Here is a 21,686-nt window from a genome sequence, read left to right as displayed (position 1 = left end):
TCACTGCAAACTGGATAAATATAAATTAGTATAACAGATAACTTCCAAATTGTTTTAGTCATCAGACTTTTATTAAGTTGCTCACTCTTGATTGTAGTAAATACATTTTCATTGTAGCTTTATTTACATTCTCCGAATGCTTTGATATGTGGTACCAATAGAAGTAATAATCATTTCTGTCCTTTCATGTAAATGATCACAATAACAAAGGACAATCTGAGTAACTGGCCACTTTTTTTCCTTTTCAGGTTCTATAGGCTTTATAATATTTTACTGCAAAAAAAACTTATCCACAGTAAAGATAGGAATATTTTATTTAGTAAAGCTGCATGTGCATTGCTTTAAACCCTATGATTAAAAACAGGAAAAATTTCATTGACTTTTCCTTTCATTGATAAGTGTTTGGTAGTGGAAATGGGCGTGGTGGAAAGGTAGAAATGTCTTGCACAATCTCACGAGAACATATGAGATTTACCGATTATTGTTTACATTGCAAAAAATGAGAATCGAACCGAATCGATTCTGATTTCGCTAATCTAATTTGGATAAATATTTTTTTTCATCTACATCGACTAATCTTTGTTAAAGCAGATTTGAGGGAGGAACGGAATTTAAAGACCCGATCTATCTATCATTCCAGGACTTGATCCCGGTTCGGTGCTGACCCAGAGCTGCGAAGACAAACAAGAGAAACTAAATATCTAAAAACAAAACAGCACTTAAATAACTTCGAAGCGAATCGCGTCAATTTGGATAGGAAATCGTTAAGTGCGGATCTGCAGCGAAGTACCACATGCCTCAGATCAGGTAGAAAATAGATATAGCAGAAGGCCAGCGGAGAAAGGCGGGTTCGGGAGATCAAGGCCTCGGAGGTCTCGCAGTCCTCGGACTACGGTAGGACGCGGAGCTGGCGTCCCATAGCGATACAGCAGGCACCGAGCTCAGTCGAGGGTCGGGGATTCGGCTGAGGCCTAGCGCCGAGATGTCGGGTTGAGACGGAAAGGGCGAGACGGGAGACCAGAGGAGGGGAACGGTCGAAGAAACGAGATCAAATAAAACGTCAAAAGGGAGAAAAGACTCTGATAAAACAGGTACAAAGACAAATGTGGCGGTTTAAGGAGGCAAGCAGAATAATTTGCAGGGCAGTGTAGAAACGAAAGACAATAGAAGCAAAATCCAGGGCTAAAAATATACTGAGACGGTATTTAAAAGCAGTTTCTTTTGTTTCGATCCTTTCGTCCTTTAAAATGTTGTTTCTTCCGATTTTCTGTAAGTTATCCGTTATTTCAATCAATCGTATAACGTTACATCTAATGATGGAGCAAGAATGATAACTTATTAACCAGGCCAATTCATCATGTAATCCTGAAACAATATACGATATGCTGAAACAAGTGATTACAGATTCCATTAAATTAGGTGTTTAAATCATGTTGGACGTGCAACGGATGAGATTTAACTAATACATAAATCGCTGGTTGCTCTAACGTTGAATAGTTTGGTTTGTTGATTAGTTAGAAAGTATAAAAGTTGGAGTTGTTCAGGTAACATTGTGCATGTATGTTTTTTTTCTTCTTCTTTCTTTTCAGCCACTTTCTCAGATCATATCAACTATATTATATGGTTTTGCACTGATTGCAGTTGTTTTCTGGTCTAAAACGAGGCTGATTGATTAAAAATCTATATTTCTTTGTTAAATACACTGCAGGTCACGTGTTGCACATGTTGCTTTGACATGAATTGATCTGTGAGGATCTTGCATGCTCCTTGTAGGTTATCTATAGGATATGGCTTCAGGTGGGAGCGAGTTAATGACTAAGTGAATGGATAAGAGGTGGAAGGGAGGCTGAGTCATGAATCTTCGAATGCTCTCGAAAACATGTATTGGGGACACATGACTCAACATGGTAGCACATAACTGTCCCATCAATCTGTCAGCATCACTATGGCTACATAATGTCATGCTCACTCAAGTTTCCTCTCTCTCACAGCCATGATGGAGGAATTGCACAGCTTGGATCCTCGCAGGCAGGAGCTTCTGGAGGCCCGGTTCACAGGAGTCGGAGTTGCCAAGGTCTGTCTGGTCTCAACCTGATATATTTCTACCGCCGTTTCTGTTTGTTTATGATAATCAGTCATTCCTGCACATACGATCTTGCATTAGACCTCGTCCATTGGTATGTCGTCTTCACTCATTCGTGTGTTTGTCTAGGCCCTGGACCGGTCTGCTTTCTTGCATTAAGTTACATGTTAAATTCATTTTTTCCTCCTGCTTTTGCCCAGTTGTCTGAATCAACCTGTTGTTTCTGTCATTTTCCACAAAAGCTCATGCTTGTCACTACAAGTAGTCTAAGAAGGACAAAAAAAGAGGAGATTTTGCTGCAGGGTTAAGGTAGTGTTTCATATAAAGATGCAACGTTAAAATACGATAACAATAAATAACGTTTCGGTAGTTATATTTATGTTGAAAAAATTGGGTCGGCAATTGAATTGGGTGTGCTTTTCTCAGCCGATAAATTAATGACTACAAAAAAATGCAAACCGTTCTTTGGCAACAGGCCGCCTCTTGGTATTTCATTCAAAAGAATTACACCGTTTTTGGTCACTGTAAAGTGCTTCCGCACAGCTGACGAGTTTACCTGTCGTAGCTTATCCACATTGTGTGTAGGAAATATAAATACGCTGATAAATGTCATTAATGTATCAACTAGGGATGTCAACGATTAATCGATGATCGATTAATTGTCGATAAGAGATGCAATCGATTAAGGCTATCGATGGTCGGTTAACCGATTCAATGTTGGGCTGCGTGCGGCTCATGCGCACTCAACACGTGCGAGCGGCTGTGAGTGACGGTGACGATATATAAAAGCATCATCATTCATTCACAATGTACAAATTAAGCTTTTAATGTGATTTAAACTTTAAAGTACATTAAAATAGAAACAACATAAAAGTTCTTCAACATTAAATGCAATAGAAATGTAGTTACTAATCATTTCATCAGATAACTGTTTTATATCGTGCGCTTTGCAGGGCTGCGGGACACAGTGACAGGACAGGTAGTCTATTCATTCCTACAACTTGTTTATTCATTCCTACGAATTATTAATGTGGCAATTGTCCATGTTTCATTAATTTTGTTCCCTAAATAACCCATGATTTAAGCGAAATAAGGGAACAAATTAATAAATCGAACGAATTCTTAATTCATGAAATCTTTAATTTCCCTTCCCATGTTTACCACAGTAAGAGATGCGAAAACAGTTATTAAAAGCAAAGATAATAAAATAAACCTGGTAAATTAGAGGGTTCGACTATGAAGATTTAGGAAAAGAAACAATGCCTAAATATACTGAATTTGTGGAAATTCGTGACCAACCGGCAAACCAGAACATAGCCGCGTAAATGAAGACTATGGGGTCCAAAAGCATGGTCGCGATTTTACATTTTCCAGTTAACCTATTATTCCTCTAATAAACAAAGCTTTTATACCACACTTGTCATAATCAGATCTTATCATTTCTAAATAAATAATTGCTGGATTCAAAACAGCGATTAATAGGCGCTGTGACCGACACATTCCTGGAGCATTCACTGCTGTCACTAAACGGTGACGCCGAGCATCGTTCACAAGTTTCTGCATGGACCTGACTAGGGCACAGGTTCTAAGCCCTGGGACAAAATGGGATGCTTTAAGGAAAATTTATAGCCTACTAAGTAATAGGCCCAACATAAAAATAACAATTTGTTTTCATGTTTTTTTTTTTTTTTTAAATAGGCAATGCGAAATATATCCGACTTAAATAGGCTAATTAAGATTAACGGATTTAAAACAGAAGTGTGGGCGCTCCATAAGTTCACAAAAAAAAAAAAAGGATGACAACGCATTCTGTTTGTTTGCTTTATTTTACAAGAGCACAAATCTTCTGTTTTTATTGTGAGTGTGCACAAATGAAAGTAAACACTTCTGCGGAAAATATATTTTTTTTTCAATGTCTCAGCTGTTTCGATCGCCCCGGAGCCTGCTGCACACGTAGGCTATATTCTAGCGATTCAAACTTACATCGCAGTCTGTTCATTATCAAAATAAAATGTCAACTAAATATTAAAAGGTTACACTGGTCAGTTTAAATAGACCGTAGTATACCGGTCCTCTCTGCTGTTCCAAGGACGTTTTTGCTCATATGAAGAGGATCATCTTTTCCGTCTATATGCGAATGCGTGTTAAGTACAAGCCTAGTTTACATTATAAATAATAGTTTAACATTCAAATACATTGCGAATATGGAAACATTTCGATTTGTGCCGAATGAGACATGAGCAATAACCTCCAAATAAATCTAGCCAAAGCCGCGCTCGCTCATCCTCGTCTGCACGCATGCACTGTCACGACAGGCCCGTCGTCAAGGGGGGGCATTGGGGGGCAGTGCCCCCCCAAATGACTTTTAGTGCCCCCCTAAACGTAACGCACAGAACAATTAACCAAAATTGCATTACTGTGTATTCACACCGCCGGCGTCGAGAGCGTCAAAGTGGCCGGAAGTCATTCATTTTCAAGGTAAACCAGCGGCGAGGAGCAGCGAGGCGCGACTTGGCCTTTGAGAGCGTCGAGCAGAGTTTAAATCAAGGCAACTTTATGGTAATGAGCTATGACGCGGTTGGGCAGCAATCAATCGGAACGTAAAAGTCAACCGCTTGAGAGGATTCCAGAGGACGCAGCTCCGATCACATTAGTTCCCAAGCAAAATAGAGGACAGGTTGATTTTTGCTGTTTCGCGTTTGCAGGAATCTATGATGTGTCCCTGTTTGCGTACAGGGACATAAAAAAATAATTACAAGTTATACGTGGACCAAGGTGTCTGAGATCGTTCATTTTAAGTAAAGGATCTTAATATTTCGTCCACAACAACATTTAATGAGATCATCTTTTAACGTTAACCTCCTTGTGGTTAGTCTGCATAAGATCAACAAGTCTGTTCGCTTTGCGGCCACTTTTAATACAGAATAAGAATTCGGTCTATGTGACTACGTCAGAGCAGCTGAGCGCTCACGAATTTTTCTGCAGCGTCATGAACAGAACAGCAAGGGCGATTTTTCACGCTCCCGAGTCCCGACGCCGCCAGTGTGAACGCGCAGTTAGACGTTTAATAGTGAACGTTATTGATTTGGATCATTGCTCTGATATCTTTGTTTCAGCAGAACTTGGCTCACATGAACAGTAATCACTACAACGGTAACAGTAGAAATTCATAACACATTACCTTCAGAAATGATTCAGAAGATTCATTATTCAACGCATTATTACACAGAACATAATTTTAAATATAATTATATTCATAAATGACTGTTAAAACATCCCAAAACAGCACCCAAACCTTGCAAAGACCTACCTCATTAATTATTCAAATACAACAGCCAATGGCAAGTCTCCAGCAGCAGACCTTTCAATATGTTATTTTTGTGTTAGTAGTTTTATTAATTCAAATTACAATATGCAGTTTGTGTGTAAGTATATGTATATGTATATATAAATCATGCAATTCATTTAGTTAAGCATACAGTATTGTATTGTTTATACGCAGTTCCTTTGCGCAGCTGAGCTGCGCGTTGCATGCGATCTCAGAATAAATTTTTGGCGGTTTTGGAAATGTTAAGAGACAATAAACAGAGACGTTGAGATCAAACGGTGAAGTATTTTATTTGAATAATTGAACAAAACAAGATTATTGTGGTCTATTTTAGTTATAGCCTAATATGGGTTTATGTTATGGTCTGTCTCAGATCATTTAAAAAAAGTGTGCCCCCCTATGAAAATTAAATGCCCCCCCATTTGGTTTGTTCTGGCGACGGCCCTGTGTCACGATCTAATGCGCTGTATGCCGGATTTTTAAAAATCTGACATTTTCTAGGACAGAATCCAGCAGGATCAAATTAATGTGAGCAACTGTGTTTTGGTGCAGCAGCGCCGATGTAGTTCACTTAATGTGCAGCGCAGTCACACACGCTCCACATTTCGGATAATTTTATACAATAATGTCAGTTGAAAACATTGCAATTGTGCTTTAAAATACAACAACGAGCACCACAAAACCATTTAAAGAGGCGCGTTCAGCGTTCTCCGTGCGGGATTGGAAACTGTCAACAAAGTAAAATGACCTCAAAAGTATGGCGCGCTCTCTTCATTTTATCAAATGATCATAATCGCATCTATTCATTTTATAATCCTGCTACTAGCATTTTATTCAGACTAAAACCTCTTTAATTCAAGTGAGAAAGCGTTTTGTGTGTGTGTGTGGCTTTTGCACATCCTGTCATACCGCTGATTGAGTGCCTGCAATAGATGCATTTTGCAGTATTATGGTTAACGATTAATCGATTAATTGATCGTTAATTTAAACGACGATCGATCATGGAAATAATCGAAATTTGACATCCCTAGTATCAACAATGTGTTAGTAATCGGATTGATGGCTCAGTCAGATTGAAAATCCTTAATGTAAACAGCTCAGTCAGTGTGGTTGAGATTGATCCGAATGGAGTCATGATTGGATTGAAATGGGTGCTGTAGACCTGAAATAATCTTTGTTTTACATACTACGTTTTACTTCTTACTGTACAAATATGCATGTGTTTATTAACATCTTATGAACTGGTCCGTGGAGGAGTCTGAATGTTTGCTTAAAAAAACTTGACATTTGTCAGCTTTCCTTTTTAGGCATTTAATCAAGGTGAAAATGATAATTCTACTCAAGTAGCACTGGTGACGTTATAGCAGAGACTTTCTCTCGTAGTGAAGGACGTGACTGAAGGTTTCTTCGAAATGTAATACTACATAACGTAAATGCACCTGTAAACAAATATGTGATTTGGATTGCAGAGTTCATGGTTTATATAAACAGAGCTTTCAGAATCTGAAATGGATTTATTCAAATTGACAAAAATTGGTGGATGTATACTTGCCCACTTCTGTTTCGGTCAGTTTCGGCTTGAAACCAAAATTGTCTTGAACGAATATTTTCTGTTGGCAAATTTTGAGTGCATAGTATGAAAAGCATCTATTGTGTGAAAAAAAGCATTAAAGGAAAACGCTGTTTTAAATCTACTAAATCAAACATTTAAAAACGATTTCCAAAGGCTCTTAAAAAAAATATATATATATATATATATCATTGGTCACTGCCATGGCTAAGAGAGTCCACTCCAGTGTCTGGGCAATATGGGATGTTTTTAGAAGGACCTTCTACTCTGTGTATGTTTGGTTTGGTCTGAGTAATTGTAACCACTGAATTGATTGAAAGAACCGTCCGTCAGTACAGTAGGTATACCAGGTGATCAGCATGAGGGAGTTTATCGCTGTGTTATTGGATTGTGGAGGGTTTTAGCCTGACCTGACCAGAATGACCGACATCTGTCACTCTTTCTCTCATTGCTTGTTTAGCTTAGAGCAGGAAGGCTTTTTTTACACAAGCGTATTTGAGTTACCAAAGGCTCATTAATAGCGTGCATATAAAACTGAGATAATGATTCAGAAACTGTTCTGCGCACATATGCAACCTTTCCTCACAGAACTATTGCTACATTTGTATATGTTTTTTGTTAATTTCTTCACCCAAACCATGAAACCCTTTTCAGTTTTAGAGAATGAATTCACCTCGATTTCAACATGCAAAGAGGAGAGAGAATTAGGGTTTGAAATCGGAACAAGAGACTGACAGACATCTCATTGATTGGGGAAAGCTGCGATCTGTGAACACTTTTTTTGTGCTGATTGTAGGGGAAAATCCATTAGCTTAAAGCAGTGGCTAAAATTAAACAATAAAATGTTATTTCCAAAGTGATTTCCAAAGTTAACAGATTTATTTGTATATCGAAACTTACTTAAAAAAAAGTTAAATTTATAAAAGTATTATTTAGAATGACTTGCACAAGTTAATAGTTCATGATGCATGGCAGGTGTTTATTGCATATTTATCTATTTACTGCTTCATACACACAACAACAAAATGGCTTTAATGCACCTCAGTTTTATTTTCACAGTACTGAAGACTTCTAGCACTGATCTGTCCTTCAGGAAATGCAAATCTTGTTATGTGTTGTCTTCCTCTCTGCAGGGTTCTGGACCCAACGAGTCGTCTAACCAGAGCTTGTGTAGCGTGGGTTCCCTCAGTGACAAAGAGCTGGAGGTTAGTACACATCACTAAACTATCTGTTTCTGTCTGGAGTAGGCGATTGTCAGCTGATGTGTTTCATGTTGACAGGCAGGGAGGTCCAGCTCCATGTTCTAATGTTGTAGTTGGAGCCGTGTTTTATTTATTTCACCCAATGATATCACCCAGGGTGTCTGGTTGGAAAGCCTTGAATTTAGTTTTTTTCCTTCACTTCTGGATTTAGTTGCTCCTTTCTTAAATATTTGGCATCTGGATGGTGTTAATCAGTGAAATGCACTTCTGTAATTGTTTACTTGTGTTGGAGTCAGACAGAGGTTACATTTGTCATTTCTGGCCCGATAGTGTCAACATATGAAATTTCAGAAAGAATGACCCTGTCTGCCATTGGTCAAAAACAGACAGTGCGGCATGATTGTCAAACAGAATGAATTTCCTTTTTATAGATGACTGTATTTTGAACTTAAAGTAATGCATTGATTATTGTCTACTTTAGAGTGGTAGCATGTAATGTTAGTAAGCAAGACCAAAGGCTTCTTTACTCCTATAACAATATAGGCCGTATCTATTATACTCTTAACTTTAATATTGTCCACATCAGTAGATGATTACATTCTGTTCACACTAACCGCATGCTGCAGTTATGATGTCTGTTCCTGCTCTTTATAGCTCAGATCACACGGTACGATTCTGGCCATGATTTGGTCACCTGAGACAAATTTAGAAAATCCTTGGGTAAAATCTGAAGTCTCTGACATGTTCACCAACAGCTGATTAGTGGCCATTGCCATCAAATTTGACCTCCAAATAATATCTGGAAGTGTCAGAAGACTGGTGCAGTCTTGCAGTGTGACTTCTCCTACGATGAATGTCAAACTGTCTTCATTTTTCAACACAAGTCATGATCAGAATTAATGGTCGAGATTTCTTCTAACTGCTAGAAACTCTGCATTCATATACTTTTCATGACAGCCAGCATTTCAGCCCCACGTGTAATGCAGCTCACAGTCACTGAACGTGTATGGGTTGATAATTTCTCGCACCAGTCTTTACTCTTTAACATGTCTTGACTGTGGCACAGTCTTACATTAATGACAACTCAAATCCCACAGTGGTCATCATGTTTGTACGGTCTGACAAGCAACAATCACTGTGCAGGTTGATTGTTGTATGACATTGTGAGAGCTATAGAGAACAGAGCAGACAGCTCCTTATGCTTTCCAATCGTTCTTGAAGTATTTTGGTGTCAGACAGTGATCATTGCATACCTGCGTGTTATTGGTTGAACTACTTTGAATGTTTTAGGCAATATAAAAATCCTGTTCAGGGCGAGTCCCGCATAAATGGCACATATGGCCACCCTAGTTATCATAGAATTAGATTATTAAAACAGTATAGATATTGTCCTTGGTGTAAATGTCCTTTTATTTTATTTTTTTTAGACCTGATGAAATAAACAAAGAATATGAAGAACCATGTAGTTCAAAAACAGCATTTCCAGACATCGCAAACTAAATCAGGTGCAGTTTGTTTAAAACAGGCAGACAGGCAGAGTTGTTTGTGTCTCTGCAGTCTCTGGATGCTGTTGTCCAGTCTTTCAGGTTGTATGAGCTCGTAGCCTCTAACATTTCAATGGAAACTTCTGGAATGAATGGGCTTGTGGAATGAGGTGATGTCATGGATTCTTGCATTTGCCTGGCAGCTTACAAACTCTCACTCTCTCACTTTCTCTTTCTATCCCTCCCTCCCTCCCTCTCTCTTCCTCCTCAGACCCCAGAGAAGAAATCTAATGACCAGAGAACACGTAAAAGGAAAGGAGACCCTTTTGACAGCCAGGGTGAGTTTGAGTTCACGCTGTGTTGTGAATGATGTTGAATGCACTGGTTCTCAGCAGGTGTATGCCACATCTTTTAGAGTGTTGTTTCCCATAATGTCTATGGCTCTGATATTTTTTAAAAATCTTTTAAATCCTAGGCAAAGGAGGAGGGAGAGGACATAAAATTAGTGATTATTTTGAGGTAGGTGCATGTAGTTCATTCATTCTGTTATTAGTATCCATTTGATCCCCATTCTGGGTTGAATTTAGTTTTCATGTGCATTCTTTCTGATTTCACTTCTAAGTGATTTGTTTGTGTGTAGTTTGCAGGGGGTAGTGGTACTGGTACCAGCCCAGCTCGTGGCATTCCTCCGGTGGCACGGTCCTCTCCACAGCACTCTCTCTCAAACCCTCCTGCTGCTGTGAGTCTCTTTCTTACTGCCAAATCTCTCCTTACCTCTTGTTGATAACTATTAAAGGGATAGAGCCCGACCGATATATCTTTTTGCAGATATTATCGGCCGATATGAGCCTGTCGCTGATATATCAGTATCTGTAAATATGGCGATATGATTTTTTTTTTTAAATTTTATTTACAGAACATATAATGCAGAAAAAATTATTCAAATGGTTAAATTAGCTTGTCCAGCAGAGTTTACTCCATTTATTGCTAATGGTGACCTGGATGAAACGCTTTAAAGCTTAAGTCCATTGAAAACCATTGAAACTTTGAATAGCCATATCTCGATAATAGCATGAATACGCACCAAAATCGGGGGATCCCTTCAGCTCGAGGAACCCTATTGAATGTGAATGGAGTGTACGTTTATAGGCCTTCTTTCGAATGAGATCACCACCATGTCGATCGCCCCCGGGGTTTGGGATTTACGGGTGTTTAGAGTTGTTGTTGGGCACCTACCGATCTAGCAATCCTGGAGAGCTACTGATGTGCGAAGGGTGGCGTTAAAGTGGGCTCCTGGAGCTGAAAGGATCCCCTGAATTTGGTTGAGATCTACGGGGATTTTGGCGAGATAGTGACACCAGACAACACTTTCACTTTAGGAAGGAGGTCTCTTGTTCAGGCAGCAGCATTCTAACGTTGTCTTATTCGACCGTAAGTGCTCTGCGAAGTGGATTTCACATGAAATTCTGCCATGATTCCAGTTCCAAGGCAAAGCACACATTACATTCAAAGGGCATTAAAGTGCGCGAGACGTGATTTTATATTGTATTTATTAACAGAGTATATTATGTCACACTTCACACTTCTCTAATAGTTTCGTCTGTGTTTGTGAAAACAAACAAGTGCAAATCCGTGCCTGAATGTTCCTAAGTGAAATAAACTTCAATTGAATAGTTGAATGGAATTTAATTAAAGTTGAATAAACTTCAACTTTACTGTTCAGTGCACTGATGTCAGACTCATTTTAGAAAATAAAGTTTATTGTTAAATTGGTAAATGCCCTGCCTCCATTTGATATCTCTGTCACGTCAAATGTTTAATCACCACATTTGAGGGACCATTGCAAAAAATGTGTTCGTATACGTATTCCTTTTTTTAATGTATTGTATTCTATATATAGTACCAGTCAAATGTTTGGACACAAATAGTAAAGTGTCCAAACTTTGACTGGTACTGTACTATAATATGCACAAAGAATATCAGCCTATATATTGGTATCAGCCCCAAAAAAACCATATCAGTCGTGCTCTATAAAGGTATCTTTCACCCAAATATGAGAATTGTCACATACTCACCCCACAAACTCGTCTGACCTAGGTTAATCATCTATACACAACTTGCATTTGGGCAGTAAAAACAGCAATTGTGAATGATGTTCAACAGCAATGAAAACTAAAGATAATAATTTAAATGATAGGGATGATCAGGGATGCAGTGGCAGTAATTATTGTTCTAATAAAACATGATTATAGAGTAGCAGTGCAGAGGTCTGGCAGAAGTGCAGAGTGGCGCTCTTATTAACGGTGACCTTTTTGGTTGCATTTTGTGTTGATGGATATCTGTGTTTGGTTTTGATTGACAGGTGCAGCAAGGAAGCCCCTCCTCCATTAGCTCAGTAAACGCAGACCACTCCCACTCGTCCTGTTCTCACAAGCCAGTTTCTACACCCACTCAGCACCGAGCCACACAGGTAACACACTACAAAAAACACACTCGCAGTCTCGCACCTTAACAGACTCTTTCAGATGCTCGCTTTGACCTCCACTTTCATTTGCTCCTTCTCAGTCTGAGTTGACAATGGAGAAGTTAGCAGCGCTGGAGAGCAGCAAGAGCTCGGATCTGGAGAAGAAAGAAGGACGTATTGACGACCTGCTTAGGGTACGCCTTTGTTCACACACACAATCACCCTTCATCAATATTAAAATCTTGAGATTTTGCAAACCGTTTGTGAGAATGGAGCCTGTGATATTTGCACTTCTGATCAAAAGTTCAAGTAAACACTATTCTTTTGAACTTTCTATTTAATAAAGCATCCTATAAAAATGTATCACTGTTTCCATAAAAAATATAAAGCAGCACAGCTATTTTCAGTATTTATTTATATATATAATCGGACCTGCTTCGTGAGCGCCAAATCAGCATATTAGAAAGATTTCTGAAGGATCATGGGATGCTGAAGACTGGAGACTTCTTTCATAAACATAAGAAAAATTTATGACCCCTATTATTTGATGCCCAGAGTTGTGACTTTCTCTTATGTTTTACTGCTGAGAATACAGTGTTTATATCTGTGTTTTTGTGCGCTGCAGGTTAACTGTGACCTGCGCAGACAGATCGATGAGCAACAGAAGATGCTGGAACGATGTAAAGAACGACTCAATAAATGTGTGACCATGAGTAAGAAACTGCTTATTGAAAAGGTAAATGTATGTTCAGAGTACTGTAAATGCAGTGGTAAATGTGTGATGGTGTGTATGTACGTTTTGTTTTTATAATGATGAAGGATGTGTAGTTTTTTATCTAGTTTAAACAGTTTATTTCATGTGCATTATCACTTTCTATAATTGCTGAACTGTGGGAATGTTTTCAGTCCAAGCAGGAGAAGATTGCATGCAGAGAAAAGAGCATGCAGGACCGGCTTCGTCTGGGCCATTTCACCACTGTACGGCACGGAGCCTCATTCACCGAGCAGTGGACAGATGGATACGCCTTCCAGAATCTAGTCAAGTACGTGAGATGCACATCCACACTCTGTCAAACTTCAGAGCCTAGTCAGATGTCGCACACACACACACACACTTAACCCACGCTGACAGAATATGGTCAGTTTCACTCCACACATGTGCTTGTGGAGAGCTAGCCATAAAAGACTCATTCAAGACTGTGTTCAGGTCTGATGATGAATGAATGTGCTGCTTTCAGGATCTTGCTGGGTGCACACATGTGCTCAGACCTTCAGATCCTTCTAACGGAAACTTGGTATACACAAGATTTATTCTGTCACTTTTATAGTTTTTATGGTTTTTATTGGTCTTACCTAGGTAGCTTTTTGTTGTATTTGGACTTACAGTAGCAGTGGAAGCTGACATGGCGATAAAGTGCTAACAAACTACTTGGTAAACACTGTTCTTTTAAAACCAGGTCAAGTGGTGTTTTCGTACAGAGGAAGATGAAAGCACTCCACTTAAACCAAAAAACCACACTTGAGGCAAACTATAGACTACCTAAACAGCGCATGATCATTGTTTGCGCTAATACAGTCCAAACACACAAGGTTTACATGTAGACTCCGTTGTTTATGTCTAAAATGAAGTTAAACAGTTGAGAGAAAAATGTGTATGTGCCTGTATATTAGATGCGTGCAGGTCTTAAAGAGTCAGTAGGCCTATTTAACATGCAGCCCACTGTCATTAAAGGGATAGACCACCCTAAAAATTCATTTTTGTCATTATTTACTCACTGTCACGTTGGCCCAAACCTGTATAAGTTTCTTTCATGTGCTGAACACAAACGAAGATCTTTTGAAGTATGTGGGTAACCAAACAGTTGCTGGTCCACATTGAATTTGATAGTGGCAAAAAATACTATGTATGTCACTGTGGACTGTTTGGTTTTCCACATTCCTCAAAATAACATTTATGTTCAGAAGAAGAAAGAATCTCATTCAGGTTTAAAACAAAATTTGAGTGAGTAAATGATGGTATAAATAATAAATAAAACACTATGACAGAATTGACAGACAGCTGACAGAATTTTTATTTTTGGGTGAACTATTCCATTAACGTTAATAAAACAACAAAACAAAAACTAAAAAATCACTCACTGCTCTTAACGAAATGTAATACAGTTGCTTTAGGAATCAATCTATATAGTGTTTTATTTTTATATGTGTTCATTCAGTTTCTTTAATGCTCCTGCTAAATACACCTACTGTATTTTCTATTGAACTTTTTGTCAGTATGTCATAAATGGACAGAGGCATCAGTTTGCTGTCTGGGATTTGTTGTGTCCAGTGTAGACACTACAACATCACTGATTATGAGAGGTTTTATTGTATTTTGTTGCACCGCTACATGTTTTCAGTCAGTCTTTCAGATTTTTGTATTCTGTCTGTGGTGTTGATCAAAAAAACACCAACAGCAGTACAAAGACAAGCTAGTTTGTTCCGGCTTCTTCCTCTGCTATATATTTTCACTTTAAAAAATACTCTGTTTAGTAGGAGCACCAACTCATAGTTTTATGTAACAGCAGTGGCAGCTCTGGGCATGAACAAAAGCATGAATTTTATTAGTTGGCCAGTGCGATGTAAAAGAGATTGGAACAACTCTCCATTTAAAAAATAAAAAAAAAATCTGTGGCATTTAGAACATGCAGATGTTTGTGTCTGTCTGCACTGACACATTAACAGCCATTCATTCCAATTGAAATGTTCAATTTACCAGGCATTTGACTTTGTGTGAATGGGCCTTTATTGGTATGTGAAAATATTCTGAAGTATTTCATAAACACAGAGAATGTGTAGAACTTTTTGAATGACAGTACTTTGAAACAATACGAAAATAAAATTAGGAAACGTGCTCTATAATAAAAATGACTTTATCTTTGTACAGACAACAAGAGCGAGTCAATGGGCAGAGAGAGGAGATAGAAAGACAGAGGAAACTGCTGCTGAAGAAGAAACCGCCCAACGCCAGTCAGACTCCTCCTCCCAACCTAGAACCCAACAAACGCAAGAGCAAGAGCAACGGCTCCGAGAACGAGATGTAAGTTCTTCTGTCAGAACAGGCTTTGAGTAGTTTAGGAATTCAACTTTATTAGATTTTGTCCTAATTTGTTTGCGTCCACACAGGTTATCTTTAGCAGAATACCATGAGCAAGAAGAAATCTTCAAACTGAGACTCGGACACCTGAAGAAGGTATTCATATCGTCACATTCGTGGGGTTAAATGTGTGTTTTTATGGAAACGGCTCTTAATATTTTGGTGTTCTGTGTGGCAGGAGGAAGCAGAGATTCAAGTGGAGCTGGAACGGTTGGAGCGTGTGCGTAATCTTCACATCCGAGAGCTCAAAAGAATCCACAATGAAGATAACTCCCAGTATGCACTTTCAACGTTAATTTCCACACTTGTGCCATTTTGGGTTTCAGTACAGAGTTTATTTTTAGAGTTTTAAATTGTTGTGCGAATGTCTCTCCAACTGTCAGGTTTAAAGATCATCCCACGCTAAATGACCGCTACCTGCTCTTGCATCTGCTGGGCAGAGGAGGCTTCAGCGAGGTCTACAAGGTAACAGATCTGTGACTGGGAAGACTGTATGTTTTCATTTTGGGAAGTACAAATCTACATATTTTCATAATCAAGTAGCCTGTGGGTGGACTGGAAGAACTGTAAAAAACAGCTGGCGGGAGTGAAATAAATGAAAATAAAAAAGTCCTCTTCACTGTTCGACTAGTCAACCATTCTGGCATATGGTTAGTTTAAATCTGATCTCTTCTGGTTCTCCAGGCCTTTGATTTGACGGAGCAGAGGTACGTGGCTGTGAAGATTCACCAGCTTAATAAGAGCTGGAGAGATGAGAAGAAGGAGAACTATCACAAGTGAGCACAAATACCTTTTCCAGCCTTGTTTCTTAAAGTTCAATTCAACATTAGGTGCCAAGTGTGCTTGTTTAACCAAAATGCATTATTCTTCCTGAACCAGCCTGAACCGGCCTTCATCAATAAAGATGAGCTTAGAATCAGATTTATAGTAAACGTACATCAGTTTTCAAAATATTCCTATGAACGGTTTATAAAATGTCTAAATTATTTATTTGTAATGGAGCACTTGCTTATTTGCACATTTAAATTTCAATAAACAGTGTTTTTTCAATTAATTTCTGGTATATATATGCATGCAAAAGGTTTGTAAGCATGCTTTTCGGTTGGTGTATGCCTTCGGTTTTTGCTGTTATAAACCCAGATCTTTTATACACGAGGCCTCTGATTTTTGGCATCGACTATAGATGAAAGTAACTAGAAATGATTGTCAATGCAAAGCTTCTTCTATGCTATTTATTGGACTGTTTGTCGATTGAAGATCGTTGTTCATGAAATGTTTTCTAGGCATGCCTGTCGAGAATATAGGATCCATAAAGAGCTGGACCATCCTAGAATAGTCAAACTGTACGACTACTTCTCCCTGGACACCGACTCGTGAGTAAACTTGCTCTTTACAAATGACAGTCTCTGATTCTGATTTTGAAGTCTATTTCAAGCCTTTAGTCTTTTTAATTGGAAAGTTTTGCAATCAACATCATTGTTTGATAAAGTTTTGTTTTCCATGACGAAAGAGGGCGTGTTTTCTGTGGGATTGTTTCTAGATTCTGCACTGTTCTGGAGTACTGTGAGGGGAACGATCTGGATTTCTATCTGAAGCAGCACAAGCTGATGTCCGAGAAAGAGGCTCGGTCGATCATAATGCAGGTCGTCAATGCCCTCAAGTACTTGAATGAGATCCGGCCGCCAATCATCCATTACGACCTCAAACCAGGTGGGACATGCACAGAGCTCTCAACTCTTCTGTACCGGGCCAAGCATGAGAATTGGGTGCAAGACGGGACCACTGAACACTGATTCTTGTGTTTGTCTAGGCAACATCCTGCTGGTGAATGGCACAGCATGTGGAGAAATAAAAATCACAGACTTTGGGCTGTCCAAGATCATGGACGACGACAACTACGGGGTGGACGGCATGGAGCTGACATCACAGGGGGCGGGGACGTACTGGTGAGGGGTCTGCTACTGTTACAGGATTTGTACATCTCTTGAATTTGATCAAATGAACTGTTATCTCCCTCGACACAAAACTGACTCTTGTTTCACGAAAGTGTTGTGTAGTTTATGGTCTGAAAGTCTGCCTTGTTGTTCTCCAGGTATCTTCCCCCAGAATGCTTTGTGGTTGGAAAAGAGCCACCTAAGATCTCCAACAAAGTGGACGTTTGGTCCGTTGGGGTCATCTTTTACCAGTGCCTCTATGGGAAGAAGGTAAAAGACACACATACACGTGTACATTTTCTAACACTGGCTGTGTTGTCACTAGCTGGGTTTCCGTCCAAAGCTGTGCATTTAACTTGTGCGCAAGATTGGAATATCGCACAAAAAACATTTCCAATGGACCATATAACAACACTTCAGGTGCTGTGGAACAAGACCGGTCCGCTGTTTAGTCAAGATTTACAAAGTCACATGACTTATTTTGAGGTGCTTGGAGAAATTTATACGCAACATGTATTTCTATCTCCCATTATTCACAAAAACTCTTTTTCGCACAAGTCAAAACTTTTTTGCGAATTAAGGCATTTTAATTTGAAATTCAGAGTTTCCATCACTCGATTCTTATGCGATACTTCAAAATGTGCATAAAAGCAGGGTGATGGAAACCCAGCTACTGTCTGCTGAGATATTAGTTTCTTTCTTTTCTCACCTTTTTATTCTTTCTTCACCACACAGCCGTTCGGTCATAATCAATCCCAGCAGGACATCCTCCAGGAGAACACTATTCTCAAAGCCACAGAGGTGCAGTTTCCTCCCAAACCAGGAGTCTCACCTGAGGCCAAGGTACTTCTTCAGACAGTTCACTGTTTTTCTTTCATGGTCAGATCCCAGGGCGCCCATCACTCTTTTTTACATTGCCCCATGAGTAAATCTCTTTTAAACATTTTGGGTTCATAATTTTTTTCCCTCTCTTCCACATTTGACTGTACACTATATAAAAAAAAATCTGACATCTATAGTAAAATAATCTGACATCGATAGTAAAATACCAGCAGCTGTGGTTGCCACAACCTCACCGTAGCAACATACTTTAAAGATAGAAGGTGCACAGTGTCATTCACACAAACACTAAACACCATCATCGTAGCATGCAAGCCACTAAAATAACACAATAAACATTCATTTACCATTAGATGTAAGATAAATCCCTAATGTACAGTACAAATGATGAAAAAAAAAAGTTATTTCAATGAAAAACATAAAATATGAAGTGACATGCAGGGAATTCTGGGAGTATCTGCTTACGTTTTTTTTTTTCACTTTAAATTATTCTTGTTCACTTCCAAAAAGTGTAATTTTAACAGTATTTTAATGTAAAATTACATTAAATGCAATTACGGTTATTCGCAGTATTTAGTATGGAAACCTACTTTAACTTACTGTAATAATCACAATCACTTTTTACGGTGTAATTTGTAAATCCTCCCCAGTTTTTTATTCGACTTTTTATTAAATTTATTAATTGTAATGGTAACATTTTGATTACACTACCAGGCAGATGTTTGGGGTTAGTAAAAAATTTGTGTGTGTGTAATATATTATGTATATGTGTGTTTTATTGTATTATTTAATATTTTTAGTCTTGGAGGATGTACTAAATTGATCAAAAGATGTGACATTTGTTACAAAAATTGTATTTCAGATAAATGCTCTTCTATTTTTCAGCAAAGAATTCAGAAAAAAATATGTATCACTGTTTCCACAAAAATGTTAAACCGCACAGCTGTTTTTATCGTTGATGATAAGAAATGTTCTTTGAGCGCCAGATCAGCTTGTTGGAAAGGTTTCTGAAGGATCATGTGACACTGAAGACTGGAGAGATGGATGCTGAAAAAAATCAGCTTTGCCCTCACAGGAATAAATTATATTTTTATAAAATTATAATCATTGATTGAAATTTTATAATCTTATTTCACAGTATTTGCCTAGTGTTTTTATTGTATTTTTGTGTATTAATGTAGTCTTGCATAAGAGACTTCTTAAAAAAAAAAATAATAATAATAAAAAAAAAAAACCTTGCTTGCCACAACCATTTGAACGATAGTGGGCATCTCTGCATGGATAGTTTAATAAATAAAAAACTCCCAGCACTATGTGGTCTCATGTTTAATTAAATTGTTATTATTGTTTTATTATAAGGTAGTCATAAACTCTGCTTGCTTTGACTTTTAAACCATTGCTGCAGCTGATTTTAATAATAAAATAATAATAATAATCGGTCAATTATTTCAACTATTATATCAAATTTTATTTCTGCTATTTGTAAAAACTAACTCCGTGTTTTCCTGTGTTCTGTTGCTCTGTTTGTCCCATGTTAACCTTTTAGCAAGCATCTTGCTCAACCCTGCTGTGCTCACGTTAGTGGCACAGGAAAGCTTGTGAGATTCTGTCATTAATGTGGATTTGTGTTGCTAGGAGACTTGTCATAATAATGACTATTCGTTTCGTGAGTCAGATTGGCTAATATTTGCTCATGGAACAATAATGTTTATTGTCTGCCTCCTTTAATATAAAACCTAGGTTCTGTATGATTTTTAAAGTAATCGCACAAACCTGCCTTCACCTAAACTGCTACTGGAACATAAACGGACCGCTTTCTAATGAGTTTGTTGTCCTCCGCAGGCCTTCATTCGCAGATGTTTGGTGTACCGTAAAGAGGATCGCATCGATGTTCACCAGCTGGCCAGTGATCCCTACCTCCTCCCGCACATACGCAAGTCAGTGGCTGCCACCGGTAACTCCAGCACGGCCGTCGCCTCCACCTCCAGCTCCTCCAACAGCAGCGCCTCCAACTGAGAGCCCAGCACATCCTCGCGAGTTTGGACCGGAGCAGGGGGTGCGGGGCATTCTCATTTTGCCCCGCCCCTCTCTGCAGTGCACTGGAAGGGGTCTCAGACCCTTTACCTGTCGAGCAAGGGGGCAGGAAGAAAGGGTAAGAGAGGGATGGAGACAAAACCCATCCCCCTGCACCCTCCTTCCACTCCCAGGCATCTGGAGGCTTGATTTGTTTCGTTTTATTGTATTTTTTGAATGGGAGGGGACTAAAAAAGCACCCCACGAGCGAGCCAGAGCTGTGAGAAGGACCGAACTGCTCAGACTGGTGGAAGAGACTGGTATATGCCCTGCACCCCACAACACACAAACACATCCGCACACACACACACACACATTTATATAGTCACACATTTATAACGAGGTCATCTTGACTTTTCTTATATGGCAACACCATTGATGGGACAAGCCCACTCATACTAATGTGCATTCAAGTGTACAATGTTCCTAAAGATCTGGAGACACTCCCTGCTGACACAACGAACCCATCCTCCCCATCTTCTCTCTCTCTCTCTCCTATCGTTTTTTGCCCCTGGAACACATCTTTGAACTTTTGGAAGCAATACTGTCAGTGGGTTCATTTCAACAATAGTTAACCCTAGTTTAAACTCCTTTTTGAACTGCTGTCAGATCACACAATAATTGCTGAGGCCAAATCCGCATCAGGACCTCTAGGTTAGCTGATCTTCTATCCTGGGAATCAGATGTTTGTACTGTGTGAGAGATGGAAGGGACCGGTCTAGCCCAGACGTCTGTCTGTGATGTCCTGTTCACTTTCACCCCTATTCTATGACCAAAGCTGAGCTCTACCAGTAGGTGGTGCTGTTTGACTTGAGTGTTTTTATTTGATTTTCTTTCTTTCTGTTTTTGTTCTTTTTGCTTTATGCTGTTACGAAAATGCATTTTTAGGAAGCATATTCTTTTAGATTTAGCGACACTAACTGAGCCCCCCCCACCCGTCCCCCAAATATGTTCTTGTTTCTCATCATGTCTTTGGACAGAATATAATGTTGAAAAATGAGATGAAGTTAGATTTTATTTTTCATTGATTAATTCAAAGTCTTGTGCCTCCCATAGAAACACACAGACACCAATGCGTTGAAAAACTACACCCAGTCATGTATGTTTGGGTCTGGTGATACGACTGATCGCCTGATCCTGTTTTACTGTTTGTGGGAAAGAAATCTCTCGAGGGGACAGAGCTATTTCAGGGGTACAGGGCAGAACTTGGAGCGATCATTAAATACTATTGGTTATTAATACATGGTGTTGTCTGCTTTATTTGTCTCATATATATATATATATATATATATATATATATATATATATATATATATGGCTTGATGTTAACAGATAACGGTTTAAAAAGGTTTGAATTGGCCATTTTTACTGAATTATAAAAATAAAGTGAAATATAAACGTTTATCAATAACTAAAAAAATGGACATAATGTTACAATTTTGTAATGAAAATATGAAAAGCTAATTCAAATTTATATGAATAAATACTAGTATATTATAATATTTTAAAATAAAATACAGCTGAGAAACCTAACATTTAGAAATGTTGAATATAAGTAAACTGAAGTACTAG

General features: G+C 38.7%; 1 protein-coding gene across 1 annotated transcript; it reads left to right on the top strand.

Moving 5' to 3' along the window:
- Positions 1–446: 446 nt before the first annotated feature.
- tlk2 (tousled-like kinase 2) lies at positions 447–21,357 on the top strand. The gene is made up of 21 exons (XM_026207932.1): positions 447–1,091; positions 1,992–2,074; positions 8,115–8,186; positions 9,939–10,005; positions 10,143–10,186; positions 10,308–10,406; positions 12,030–12,137; positions 12,233–12,325; positions 12,757–12,867; positions 13,038–13,174; positions 15,058–15,210; positions 15,297–15,363; positions 15,446–15,543; positions 15,651–15,732; positions 15,952–16,043; positions 16,551–16,640; positions 16,808–16,977; positions 17,078–17,213; positions 17,360–17,471; positions 17,937–18,044; positions 19,884–21,357. Exons 2-21 carry the CDS (start codon positions 1,994–1,996, stop codon positions 20,055–20,057), a joined length of 2,094 nt encoding a protein of 697 aa, XP_026063717.1. The 5' UTR covers positions 447–1,091; positions 1,992–1,993; the 3' UTR covers positions 20,058–21,357.
- Positions 21,358–21,686: the final 329 nt, after the last annotated feature.

The sequence above is a fragment of the Carassius auratus genome, chromosome 28, assembly GCF_003368295.1.
Source record: "Carassius auratus strain Wakin chromosome 28, ASM336829v1, whole genome shotgun sequence".
In the NCBI taxonomy this organism is placed as follows: Eukaryota; Metazoa; Chordata; class Actinopteri; order Cypriniformes; family Cyprinidae; genus Carassius; species Carassius auratus.
This window is presented reverse-complemented; position numbering and strand designations above follow the sequence as displayed.

What these genes read in the sequence shown, in the direction of transcription:
- tlk2 (XM_026207932.1), top strand. Translation starts at nt 1,994, where the DNA reads ATGATGGAGGAATTGCACAGCTTGGATCCTCGCAGGCAGGAGCTTCTG. An exon ending in CACAATGAAGATAACTCCCA is followed by an intron (nt 15,544 to 15,650) that starts GTATGCACTTTC and finishes TCCAACTGTCAG; the next exon opens with GTTTAAAGATCATCCCACGC. An exon ending in CAGGGGGCGGGGACGTACTG is followed by an intron (nt 17,214 to 17,359) that starts GTGAGGGGTCTG and finishes GTTGTTCTCCAG; the next exon opens with GTATCTTCCCCCAGAATGCT.